The sequence below is a fragment of the Brachionichthys hirsutus genome, chromosome 10 (assembly GCF_040956055.1).
Source record: "Brachionichthys hirsutus isolate HB-005 chromosome 10, CSIRO-AGI_Bhir_v1, whole genome shotgun sequence".
Taxonomy (NCBI): domain Eukaryota; kingdom Metazoa; phylum Chordata; class Actinopteri; order Lophiiformes; family Brachionichthyidae; genus Brachionichthys; species Brachionichthys hirsutus.
Window position 1 is genome coordinate 10,888,595 of NC_090906.1, and position 14,128 is coordinate 10,902,722.

Consider the following 14,128-nt stretch of genomic DNA (forward strand, 5'->3'; position numbering starts at 1 on the left):
ACAAACAAAGAAATACTGAGTACTAAATGACAACTGGTCAAACTACGCGTTGGTTGTGTTGACTTCTTTTGAATATACATATCGCCACATCTTCACTGTGGAATGATCACAAAAGCAACCCCCCTCCCCATTTCCTTTAAGCAAACACAAAGCCTGGTATGACTGTCGATGGACTCTAAAAAGCATATGAATAATTAAACCGCAGGAAATAAACAGTGCATGTGTACTTTCATGATCATCTGTATGCCCCCCCCCCCCCCCCCACACAATCAGAATGCATCCCTCTAACTCTTTGACTCTTAATGCCCCTAGCTCTAGAACATATTCTGACACTCTGAAATCACAGTATTTTTTCAAGACAAAATCATATCTACAGTAATCAGCACTTGTTTTTAACCATAATGAAAAAGAACCCTCCATCCCACCCCACTGGATGTGATTCTAAAAAAAATAACATGAGAAGAGAAAGGAACACAAGTTTGCGTTGACTCTCATCCCCGGCTCTGATGGAGCCCATGAGGCCAGCGCCGCTGTCCTTTAAAGAGAACGATATCACCTCCAAAAACCCGAGGAACAACACATAATCCAAACGAGGTTGCTGTACATAGTAGAACCGGAGATTTCCGTGAATGTTATCCATGGGCAATGGGAGGGGGCCATGGAGTGGGGGGTGGGGCGTGTCTTTTTTTGTGTGTGGATGGGGTCGGGGGTAAAGGATCTCACTCAGCTGATGCCTGAACAGACGAGCCACCAGTGATTTCATGAGCTGCAAGTAGAGGATTTTTGATCACAGTAAGTATCAATAAAAAGTCGATGGGACTCTGAGACATCTTTTCTCGCTCGAGAGCTTTCACTTTCTCTTTTTTCCTGTTTTTTTTTTTTTTTTTTAGCAAAAATATCATGCAGTCTTTAGTTCCAAAAATCCCTGGTGGGATCTTGTGTTTGTTTGTTCGTTTGTTTCTTTCAGGAGGAAAAAAAGAAGCCTTGAAATTCTTCTCTCGCAATTCTTCTTTAACATTCAAGTCATCCTATTAATACTTTGTACAGCAGAAAGGTCCTTCAGATTTCACATGTGTATATATAAATATAATATATAGAAATATGCATATACATATGTTCAACTTGTATATGTATATACATATTTAGGAACTGTATCAAAGCCAATTTAATGTGCTCTCAAAATATGGCCCATTATTCCTAGTGGGGTGCACATCAATTCACATAGTACAACCAGTAGATTAGGTTGAAAAATCCAAAGGTGATGGGGAAAATGACCCGGGACCACTTGTCAATGGTGCTAACATCGGACAGGTTTGGGATTTTCAACTTGAGCTTGGAGGAGCGTCGCCGTAGCCGACAGTTGGCCCGGCTCCGCATGGCGCTCCGGTCCAGCGAGTGGTGGCTGAAGCCGTCTCGGGGCGCCATGGGCTTCCTGAATTGGACCCCGGAGCTGTCGAAGGACATGACTGAATTCCGAGAGTCACTGACGCTGCTTCCCACGTCAGAAGGCATCACTTCGTTGTTCATCTCCAGCGTGGTGAGGAGGATGTTTCCATATGCATCCACCTGCGATCAGAAGGGGAATACACTGGAAGTCAATGAGGGCTGGAATGTGGAGTAGTAACCCCAAATACCCCTGGTAATCTGATAAAATTAACCCCCAAGCTAAAGCAAAAATGTAGGGATGATATGGAACATAATTTATTGCATGCAACATAAATAATTAACACAAAACCTCTTTTTTTTTTTTTTTTACATAGCCTCAATCATCTGACTTTATTGTGAAGGCTGGTATGATTTCTAAATACATGTACCCCAACTTTTCTTTGTTCCTCGAGATACAGATTTCTTCGCTGTGTAAATGACCTGAAGGTGTTGGTTTGAAACGGCACGGAAATGGAGTCCTTGCAATGTGAAAGAAAAATGAAGAGAACATTAAAATGGCTATAAAATCCTTGCAAATAAGCACATTTTCTCAAAAAGTCACAAAAACGTGTCGAGACATAGATTTAAGAGGAACAACTCTGAGTCAGCATTTAGTACTTCACACACACACACACACACACACACAAAGGAGGCGGCACGTCATTCAGTCCAAACACCAGCATCAAACGGTGAAATGACCAAAATCCTAAGATCACTTTAGCTGGAAAATACAGACTGAATGAAGCCCGCAGCATTAACAGAGACGACATCCTAAACGATAATGAGAATGTTAACAACACTGTTGAGCTCAATGACCACCATCTATCTCCATGGAAACGACTGCTCAGTAAAAAGCAGCCGGCATTTGAAGGAGAAGCAATGGACGACGGTTGGTGGATGCCTAGCAGAATGCTGCGTGTGTGTGTGTGTGTTTGTCCTGTTTTACACGCGAGCGCTATCTGACAGAGATGTGCATGTTTAAGCAGGTGACGGACGAGCGTGCAAACCTGTTCCCTCAGGCGCTTCTCTTCGTATCTTGTGCGTTCGTTGTTGATTTTGTTCAGCCTCTCGTTGATTTTCTTCTGCTGCGCAGGGCCCCGGCCGAAGAACACGTAATTTACAAAGGCATATTCGAGCAGGGCCAGGAACACAAACACAAAACAGCCCATGAGGTAGACATCGATGGCTTTCACGTACGGGATCTTTGGGAGAGTCTCCCGAAGGTGGGTGTTAATCGTGGTCATGGTGAGCACCGTGGTCACACCTGAGCACAGGAGCACACAAAGGAAGTCCCCATAAAGCTGGATTGACCTTAAACTATATTTAGTCAAGTAAAGCATTCGACACTCTCTACACGGATCTCTAAAATGTACATTTTAAATTGAATCTGAATCTGCGTGTCTCTAAAACATTGTAGGGCGGAGTTAGTAGGAATTCCCAAGTTTAGGAGCCATGAATTATGCAAAATGTCTTGCGTTAACAGCATACTGATACCACTAGCCAAAAATATTTGGGTTAGTAAATGGAACTCAGAAGAGACGAACTACACAACGCAGTCCACCGGTCACATAGAAGAGAATCACATTTTCCAGGATATTTTGCTGCCGTTTAGACGTTTGACAGAGGATTGGTCAAGAAAGACGTAGGCCTTTAAAGGATTTTCACAAATGTGGTTTGAATCTGGGATTTATTGGGCACATTTCATGCAAATCTATCATATTGTTTATTGTCAATAATCACGAATGCAGCTGATTTAAAAAGCAGGAAATGTACTCGTGCTCATGTGTCTGTCAATGCAGATGCTTCACAGCTGTGACTGTACTTTTAATCCTGTGGTTATCACTGGACCTTAATGGAGACAGGTAGAAGTTCATTAATGCAGCGGTGGCTGTGTCTTACCCAGGGCCACCCGAGCTGCAGAGGCATCGTAATTGATCCAGAAGGAGACCCAGGAGAGGATGGTGATCAGGATAGAGGGCATATACGTCTGCAGGATGAAATATCCAATGTTCCTCTTTATCCTGAAACTCAGCGAAAGTCTCGGATATGAACCTGTAAGAGGAAACGATGGACGATTAGTTTGGGAAAGAGCGGGACAGAGTGAAAACCCATCAGTGTGGGGGGGAAGGGGGGGTAAGGGGCGAAAGCAGTGGCACAAGTTAAGAGTTCCAAAGTCTGCAGTTTGACAACGCACAGGGTAGTCATTTCTCCATTTGTTCAGATGGAGCACTTAATTTCCCCAAAGCGATGGATTCCTTTCCGGGGACAAGTTCGATTCCAATTAAACACGGCGGAAAGTCGCAAACACGGCAGATTTTTCTGCAACCCCCTATCTCAGCAGGCAGCTCCAGCGTCCCTCGGAGAATTGTCACAGAGGGCTGCGCTGCTTTCCTTTGGCACTTTCTCTGTCCTCTAAACATTACCGAAAGGACATTTTAGAGGTGCATAATTGCAACTCGTGACTTTAGATGAAAAGAGGAGGGCGTTTTTACACCATGTGGTTGAAAGGTGGTGCCTGTAAGCCATTCCAGCTAAACAGCTGGTTGTGCTGCGACATTAAGGGCTCTTTCACAGCCGCAACAATATAATCCTGATGCACGTGGCAAAAATAAACTTCAAGGCAGGACCGCTCCTCCTCTCACTTTATATTTACAAAAGACAATACAAATCTCCCTGAATTTAGCAATATCTAATTTATCTACAGATGTATTTCCAATATTTCACCCAAATAAAGGCTTCAGATGCGCGACGCTTTTAATTTAAAAAGGCAATTTGCTATGGGAAACACTCAATGATGAATGACCTCATCATCTCCAGGTTCCTCTAAATCTTTCCATGAATCAATACCTTAGCATACATACTTCACCACGCCTGAGACAAATGCCTTAGATCACCCAAGCACATTGCAGATTAATGGTAGCAACACATTTCTTTCAACTCAAACACAAGGATTACACTGGAATTTCTCCTTTGTCTTTCTTTAAGGGTGGTGAGTTGTGTTACTGGGGAGAAAAAAAAAATCCACAATGCTTTAGTAATCCTTATTTCCAAGTGTTTCCAGTCTGGGTGCTAAGCTAAACTAACCTGTTTGCTGTATATATTTAGCATACAGTCAAGATAATAAACTTTAGCAACAAGACTACTTGACTTGTAAGCAGGATTTTATGTGAAACTAAAACCTCTTTTTGGGCAAACAATCACACAATTATATTGGCTATTAAGCATAACCTTTTTATAAATATTTATTTATTTATTATAATAATAATAATTATTCTTACTTCATCATCTGTTTCCACAGGAGAAGCAATACAGCACACTGTATATAGGACGTAAACTCCTCCAGCCTTACCTGTAGTGAACCTGACCTCTCTGGACACCAGGCGGATGTCCACAATGGAGAACTGAGGTAACTCGAGTTTGTCCACACCCGTCACGGCGTTGTCACCCCCTTGCCAGAAGAACACGATGTCGTCTGTGGTATAGCCGTCTGTGTCAAGGGGAGGGAAAATTAGGGGAAGAGAATAGAGGAAAGTAAGTAAATGTTTTACTTCATTTAAAATGCTTTATTTATTTTGGGCAATTATTTTTCAATGCTATACTCTCTCTCTCTCTCCCCATATAAGTGCAGGTGATTAATTAATTTTGAGAGTTTGCAAGGCCAGCACAAAAATGCAACAAAAAGTGTTCTAGTTTTGTCCTAAAGACATCAAGGCACCCTCTGCTAATTAGAGTGACATTTTTCAACGTCTTCGACTGTTATAGCAACTAAAATTGGCTTTACTGGCTCATCGGCACCACCATGTACTTACCTTCTCACGCAAAAACATTTCCACTGAAACTCAAACATTAACCTTTTGAACCTCAATTAATTTTGATCATTTACGTCAGAGGTGAAAACAGAGCACCATCATCCAAGCCTATGGAGCCGTATCACTGCATTCACTGCCACCTGCGTGAATATTTATTTGCATGTGCCATTTGGTTTGACGCTCCCACACATTCTCAACCGGCAGTGCAATTGAAAGTGACCGCAGCAGTGGATTTATGTCAAAGGACCAGTATGCGTTCACTTGAGCAATTTCTCAGTCCGGGAATTGTAGCTGCTTTTCGCGTTGTACTATCCCACATCCGGAACCTGATGGCATTAAACTCACCGAGGGACCAGGATGCATTACCATTAAATCTCCCTCTGAGGTTATAAAGTAGCAAATGCGACATTGTCCAAGAGATTGAGGCAGCTACCTGCCTGATCAATCAACCTGATGGTAAACGTGCGTGACTCTCACTCGTGCACAGCTTTCCATGAGCATAAACAGCAGATATTCTTGTGACTTTTTAATTCATAGCACATCCATATTTCATTGCTTGCTGACGTCCCCGAGGATAAACCCGCTACGCTTTTTATCCTGAACAAGAACCACAAATATATGGCGTATTGAGCAGCTGTGGTTGATAAATGAAGCGGTCAATGAAAACGATCAAGCAAATAAAAAGTTTAATTACAGCGCTCGCACATTTTCCTCCTGGATATTGATTAATCCAAATGGAAAAATAAAATGTGTAAAGACACAGAAAAATTATATAATGTATCATTATGTAAAGTATGCATCTTATACGCAAAAGGTATGAGCATAATATGCCTCAATATCAAAGATACACAAAGTGTTCCTTAGACAGGGCCAAGCTCAGTCTGGCTGAGATCAATAAGAGAAGTGAACCGCAAGCAGCCAGGATTCTGTTAGCTTAGCATAAAGATATATGCTTTCCTCTTAAAATGTTCATCTGCTCCTCAATTACAAATAATTACCGAATTTGGTTATTGTAGAAGCAACTATTTATTTATCTGCATCCTGACAACTTTATTATTGAGTCGTTCCTGATGAACACGGAATGAGACGCTAAAAAAGCACTTAACCAATAACTCATTTATTACATCTCCATCCCAGACATTATAGTTAGTGGTAATGTCCTTAAACTGATTACTGGATATTTGTTAGCCCGTTAAAAACATTAAACTGTATTTAACAGACATTAATGTAACTACAAGTTCAAAAGCTGCATTGAGGGTCAACTGAGGTCCCTTATATTAATGTCGTTTTGCCTTCAACACTGGTGGCCCGGTCCATCCATCATGCTGAGGTAACAGTACTCAATGCACATCAGCAAGCGCCGTGATTTCTCCTCTATTCCTCAAGGCAGCAATAAACTGCTGAGGAAAAACATCCAACAAACGAAACATCAACCAATATTTTAGTCCCGCCTCCTTTATATTAATTATATTTACTCAAATTAATAATAATATCCAATGATTTGGAATACTGACAGCATTTTTAGTAAATTCAAGATGACAATACCAAAAAAATAAAAAATAAAAATATATACATATATATTCTTGTTTGCATCACTCACAGCTTTCGATTTCCAGGGTGCAGTTCTGTTCATCAAGAGGGTACCTCCTTAAGTCCATCATACAAGCGGCCGTGGTGGTGATTCTACCAAGGAAAGAATAAAACAAATATAATTAACTGAAATCTTTTTCTGAAGAGATTGGAAGTCAAGGAATTATAGCAAATGTTTCATATGATAGACTCTGACAGCGTCTCCCGCTTTACTCAAGCTGTACATTCAAAGTGATTCAAAGCACTGCAGCAGTCCAGTAATCGATGGCCGACGTCGTATTGCTGGGACTTTTTGCTGATACCACACACACACACACACACACACACACCTTCGCGGGCTTGGTGTATGAAATTCTCGCACATTCACGCTCCTTGTAAACCCTTTGACGTTTATGGGCGTAGACACTCTTGAGTGCACACGGCATGGAGACCAAAAAAGTATGATAGGAGCAGAATTGGAGAATTTCCCTACTTTTCTCCTCTTATATATGAGTTATTGTGTCACTTTTTACATTTCGTTTTATGGGAATCACCAACTGCGATTTTATGCATGCGTGTTATTTACGCCGCGTTTCCAGAACTGCATTTCTTCCAGGTAGCTTGAGAAAAGATATATGTGTGCAGAGCGGTTTATTAACATCAATAAATCCACTAACCTGGGAAAACCTCTTTGGCTACAAATCACACATGTCGGGGTCTTTCGCATTTAACAGGGCTATTTAACGGTGCGGCACATTTTGGTAATTACATTTCTGCCGTTCGCACCGATCGCTGTGCGTTCGCCATATCAGCTTTCGTTCTCTTACTGCCCTCTTGTGTAAATGAAAGAAAAAAAAAATCATTTTCAGTTCATCAGCTCTGTGTCAGAAACCACCGGCCCGTTCACCGTGTATGATCCAGAATGTTGAGACCCCGTTAAAGCAAATTCTACATGTAATATCATCAACATCATTAACCATCAGCGACGTTTAAGCCACCGACGCTAGTATGGTCCTTGCATTGACGCAGTCAGCAGATGCATGCAGCAGTATACGGAGTGATGCGCTGGATAATGAACTGTTTGCACTGGAAACACAGTGCTGGAAGTCAGACTTTATAATTGGTCATGGTGGGGGTGAAAAGGGTGCCGTCAGCAGGTAATTGCAAACCCAATATACATTCTGCTGAAGATGATGGAGCCCCATTTACATGCGGGGTGTCTGGATCCATGATAGCAGAAGACACAACCACAAGGAGGAAGGAAATAACGCTTAAACAGAATGTGTGAGTTATATATTTATTATTCACAATGACGCCGAGCTGCATTCTGCAGCACAAGCATGAGACTGCTCAAACTGCGTTGTCCCTGCTCTGTGGTAGGGACTGCAGCTCCCTGCTGTTCACAGGTTCCTCTGCTAGGAGCGTATAACCTTCGTACTGTGAGGCAAGCCCGAACAAAGTTAAATTGCTACTTGTAGTTGGCCTAAGAAGCCTAAGCATGTTCGAAGGAGTAGTTTTCCTCCTCCTCCACCTGCACCACACACTTTCAACAACAAAGGTAAAGTGTACAATTATCCTGTTTTATTTTTGTATTAATGTATAATTGCTCTGTGCTTTTTTAAAGTTATCGTTAATTCCTTTATATATTTTTGCCACACATAAACCCATGAAAAAGTGTTTCTGCGGCCGGAAAACGGATTAACTGGATTTACACTCATTTAAATGGGGGTTAAAAAAAAAACCTGATCGGGGCATCCCTATGTTTTTTATGTCTCAACTGACTTTATAGTTGCATCAATCAGAGCCCTTGGGCACAAAATGTGAAGAGGTGATGAGATGAATATATCACTGAGAGACATGCACCACACAGTACGTAGTGGAAAAAGTGAACAAGGTAAAATATGGACAGATCCTCCAATGTGCTGTTTGAAACCACGTCCTGTCGAGACACAGTTACCATTCTTTAAAGGCAATGCCCCAGAAGCACAGTGAAGCGGCGAACTCCTGGCTGCAGCTCATCATACTGGACAGACATTAATTCTTTACCCCTTGGCAGAAAGGAAGAAAAAAAAAACCCCACTATGAATTCAATTGACGTCATGTTTGACAGAAGTGAGGAGAGAATCATTGCTGGAGGGGGCCCAATGCCTCACAGCTCACACCGAGGGTCCGGGAGCTGGAAACTTCAGCAGATATAGGTCAGCAGCCTCAGACCCGAGCAGGCGCTCAGCAGGCCATTATAGAGTCCACGATGATAGACATTATTAGTTGCGTTCCATTTTCTTCCAGACTATAGCGAGATGACATAGAGGATTTTCGGATTATGCGTGATGCCTGTAAAGCACAGAATTTACGCCACATGTTGAAAAATGATATTTGTCAGTGTCATTGTGATGTAAATACAAACTCAAACTGAGATGCTTGCTCGCAGGACCGAGGAGGTGCCTTTTAAATAACAATTAAAGGAACATTTCACTCTTTCCAGGCATCACATGGCAACTAAAAAAAAATCTATTGGATCCAAATCGCTTGGAGCTTTTTAGAACCGGTGGCTCCTGCATCCTTCCCCCGTGAGGTAGCTCGGTTGCTGAAGTGGATCGTCGTACAGTAATACCTCGACATACGAGCGATTTGACATACAAGCCTGCCTGCAAGCAATATTTTTGCTTTGGGATGCGAGCACACTTCCAGATGCTGATGCTAAATGGCCGAGCGCTGCGAGCAAGCTTAACTCCTTCAGTGATTTTCACTGTATCTGTGAATATTCTTTATAATAAGTGATGGAGTCCAAAGAAAGCGAGCGGTAAGGATGGCAGTGAGAAGAAAAAAAAATGCACGATGATGTTGGAGATGAAGCATGAAATTATCGATAAACGTGCCCGTGGCGTCCGCGTGAGTGATTTGGCACGGATCAGACTCCGGTGTTTCGTAGAACATATAGGGATGCTGTCTATACAGGGAAGACCATCCATCCCAGCTTCTACCACTTATCTGGGGAAGTATCGAAGGTATTATCCATAAAGCAGCAAGAACCTTGTAATCGCCTGTGGCCCACCATGATACGGGATCATTTCGGATGATTATCTGGAGCACTGCCAAAATCTAATGGACGGATGCTTCCTGGGCTGTACTCTAGCTCGCCAAAAAATGTCATAAAAAATCATTCACAACTTGTATAGTAGTCCTGCTAAAGGACACTCAAACAAAAGCACGGGCAAAAACACATGTTCCTTGTAGCAGATAAATAAAATCATTGTGGGGCATATATACATTTAACTTTGAAATAATTCTGATTGTGTACAACATATTTTTGTTTGCAGAAAGATTCAAAAAGAGGCCAATTTTTGCAATTTAAGTGGAGCTGAGTAAAACTGCTTGGTTCAGCTACAGAGATGAGACTGAAGGTTCAGAGAATGCACCTTTCAATGCTCAACAGCAGATCAGTGGGTAACTTAATGTGGATAGAGTTGTGAAGTACAGAGAAAATCAGCTTGGTCATGAAAAGAATCCAGAAATAGATGTGGCTGATCAACGCAAATCAGCTCAGATTAGAATCACTGCAACGACCAAGGATGCAGGTAAATAAAAGGCACAAAAAATAGTCACAATAATTGAGTGAGTCGAGAGATGAAAACACTGAGAAAACGGTTTATCCTGTAAAAGCTACATCTATTGCGTTTCTCAAATAGATAAATAAAGAAATCGCGCCTTGAGTATAATGACACATTTTCAAAAGCATGTTATTTGCATGCTTGGCAGAAGGCCTTTTAAAATCACCATGACACGTAATGGCCCGCTTCCATTTATTGTCAGTTGGTGGAAAGAGAAAAAAAAACAAAGGGGCCAGAGGACATATCTGAGGGCTCGACACCATCTGTCTTCCACCATGACTGCAACAAACCCCTGTGCAGAGCGCTTGAAGACGAGCTGTGGGGACTGCTGATGCCTGTGTGCCTGGCAACCCTCTTAGCTTTCTGATTCTGATGCTCTCAAAGCCAGTGGAGGCGCAAATGCAGGCGTAATGCCGTGTCCTTCTGCAAGAAGTCCATTTCACTCTTATGCTTGTGCCTGCCTGCCTGCCTGGGGGAACCGTGATGTGCTGCAGGTGTGTGCAGCGAGTGGAGCAGCTGAAAATGTTTATCCAGATCAGGTGGTGCAGCGATACTTTTGGCATGAAGCTGATTCCGTTTAGGGCTGCATCATTTAGTGCAAGAATCAAGAATAAAGTGATTTCATTGATTGATAGCTACCTGGCCTTTACACAGTTGTGTCATTTTCACCGCTAATGTCACCTCCAGGTAGAATCAATTTGAGGTAGGTAGCTGCCAGCTAGGTATTTCCCCACCCCCAGCAAGCTTCAGCTGTACATTTCTAGGCCCATGTATGCTTGTCAGAGCAAAGAACAACCCATAAAGATTCATCTAACTGGCAGACACTTTCAGTTTGGCTTGCGCCAGCCGTGGGATTGCATTTTTCCCGCTGTGACACCTTTACGAAAACTTCTAAAAAGATAAAAAGTCAGTTTGCCATCGTGTCGCTTTTTTGCCTGGAGTTTCTGAATACTGATTACAGCACTAAGAATTCATTCCCTCGTGTGATCCGTACCCTGTCACAGCCATTTTCTTTTATTTGTGGAACAAGTCATGATCCTGTTTTCTTTTTTTTATTATTCTTCCATCAAACGACCATATTGTACTGACGTGTTAAGAAAAGCAGCGATTCATTTAGAGTCAGAGAACAGAGAGAACAAACCTCAGGACACCTTCCTATTTTTAGCCGCCCCACTGGGACTTCAGATGGGTCACCCTGTGCACATTTATTGTTTAGTAAATTGTCGAGTTTGTCAAAGAGATGTGGGACATTGAAATGGTGTGCATTTTTTAAAATCTTTTTTTAGGCTTTTTAGGTAAGTGAATTTTGGATTTAACTTACCTGTCGGCTTCTAAAATATTGCGAGCGTTTGTACCGAGTGACGTGTTCTCCTTTGTAAGCCGTTAACTTATAAATAAAAGCTTAATGACGGTTTATTTTTTGCCTAAAAGAAATCATCGTCACTCATCTTGCCATCGGAACAAATACTAGCAGCTGTGATCTTGTTTGTCTGGCCTCCACATGTGATGACAAGTTATCAAGATTTCTGTTTATTATTATTGCCAAATGACAGAGGCAAAGAATAAAAGGAATGCAGTTTTCAAAATTAAAGTTACTGCGAGTATTTCTGGGTCCTCTCAGAAGTGTTTCAGGTTTTTTTTTTCCTGGTCTAATATTTAATTAACAGTTTTTAGACTTCTAAATATAAAAATATCCATCTGTCTTCCGTGTATCCTGTTCAGGGTCACAGAAGGGTAAAACGTATCCCGGCACGGAAGAAAAGTTTTTACTGTATATCCAGATTTATTTCTGAGGCTTCATCTCCCTGCATTATTCAATCTTTCCAAAAGTAGGATTTAAGAAAGACATGAAAAGTCCATCCTTTCTTTCTACTATGCGGCGCTTCTTTTCTGTCTAACTCCCAGCATGCAAAGGACAAAAAGCAGACAGACACTCATGTAAAGTGCAACATTCACCAGACTTGTTTTGATCTTTTCTCTATTTTAAACATTAGATGCTGTCTTCTTTTTTAGGAGTCGTGTGCTTTAAATTGTGTTATTTTAAGCTTTACTTAATTCAAATGGATAGACTTAAAATGAACAACGACCTTCTGCTGCTGATTAAAGTTTCTCAGCAGTTTTTTTTTTATGTCTCTCAGTTTGTTATAAATAAACATTCCTATTTTCTTTTTCTTTAATGTACGTTCGCAAATTAGCAATACCATACTTTAAAATAGTCAAAACGAATCCAACAGCTGACGCTTGGATGCGCGTTGAAAATGGAAACGCTTGCGGGAACCATCAGACCAGTGCGTTCGTACCTCAGCCCATACAAGACGGTGCCATCAGGATGCAAACGGATCATTCGGTTCTTCACCGTCACGCCGTGGAGAAAGGACTTCTTGTCGTTAAGGAAGTAGGTGTCGGGCAGCCAAAGATGATCTGCTACGCGGTTGTCCAGAGTCAGGTTTAGCTTTAGCTCGCCATAAGCCAAACGCTTATCTCGCCAGCTCTGCTGGAAATACATCGTGATGGTGTAGTCCTGGGGAGAAGGGGAAACGAGTCAGCCACACCTCAGGCCATCAGCTGTTAACTTGCATTAATATTTAGGCAGACAAATCCTGCTTTGTGTTAATGTTGGGTTTTTTTCATGACTCAACAAAATAGGCCAAAGTTTTAGAATGAGTGGGCGACACTCAAAAATTCACAGATGGTACTGCGTGTTGCAAAAAACAAGGTGAAAACACAATAAATCATGAATCCCTTCACGCAGCGCTCTGACACAAAGGAGGACAAAAAGAGAACGGAGCAACAACGATAAGGTTTAATCAGCAGTAAGAGAAATACGTCTCCGACGGAAAATGCTTTCTGTGGTCAGAAAAGTAAACCATTCGGTGTTTGTAAAATAAGGGGCAGGTAGCAAACCAATAAATACAGCCGTGCTAGCGCTCCTCTGGAACGCTGTATTGAACTGGAAAAGCACTCAAGTGGAGATATATGGCCTGACAGCTAATGTATCATCGCCCTCACCCCCCCACCCCCCCGAGTCTAACTGCTGTAGTCCACAGTCAGACTCATGAAAGATGCACGTTGGCTTCATTTTCATCCTACACAGATTTTCTTTTAGATTTTATGCTTTAAATGTCCCGTGTGCATCGTCCTCTCCTTCCCAGCATGCAGGAGAGCCTATAAGGTACCAAGAGTTCGGTTTGTCTGGCCGGTGCCGCTTGTCCCAAAGTATCTCTTTTTTTTTTTTTTATCTCTTGCATGTCACATCACGTCTATGTTAGCAAACGAATGGTTAATGCTGATCTCATTTCTCTTCATCACTTGAAGAGATTTGACATTTCCATCTTAAACCCGAGACAATTGTATTTTTAGCCACCACAAATCGATTCATCATCTGCAGCCGGGCCGGGTCGGCGGGGCGGGGGGGCAATCTCAGCTGACGTTGGGCCAAGAGATGGAGAGCTCCCCGGACAAGTCACCAGCTTAATCTAGAGTCACAATCCATGTTCATGCTTACTATTGAAGGAAGCCAGAATAAGAGAGAACCCAAACAGACATGGAGAACACGCAAACCCAACATGCAGTGGATTTGAATTTGTTAACAAGACTCACAAGACTTCATAAGAAAGAACGACGTCATCGCTCAGACAGCAGCCATATGACTTTCCTCAGCCCACATTATTGACTGCTGTCAGGAGTTTAAAGATATTCTGCAGAGCGCTGCAA

General features: G+C 42.1%; 1 protein-coding gene across 1 annotated transcript in view; it reads right to left on the reverse strand.

Moving 5' to 3' along the window:
* Positions 1-1,212: 1,212 nt before the first annotated feature.
* Positions 1,213-14,128, reverse strand: part of LOC137899946 (gamma-aminobutyric acid receptor subunit beta-4-like) — a 30,741-nt gene continuing 17,825 nt past the window's right edge. Inside the window, exons 4-10 of the mRNA XM_068743978.1 lie at positions 12,715-12,935; positions 6,835-6,917; positions 4,775-4,912; positions 3,325-3,477; positions 2,433-2,689; positions 1,815-1,904; positions 1,213-1,566 (exon numbers count right to left, since the gene is read on the reverse strand). Coding sequence (XP_068600079.1) covers positions 1,213-1,566; positions 1,815-1,904; positions 2,433-2,689; positions 3,325-3,477; positions 4,775-4,912; positions 6,835-6,917; positions 12,715-12,935 — 1,296 coding nt within the window. The remainder of the gene's footprint in view (positions 1,567-1,814; positions 1,905-2,432; positions 2,690-3,324; positions 3,478-4,774; positions 4,913-6,834; positions 6,918-12,714; positions 12,936-14,128) is intronic.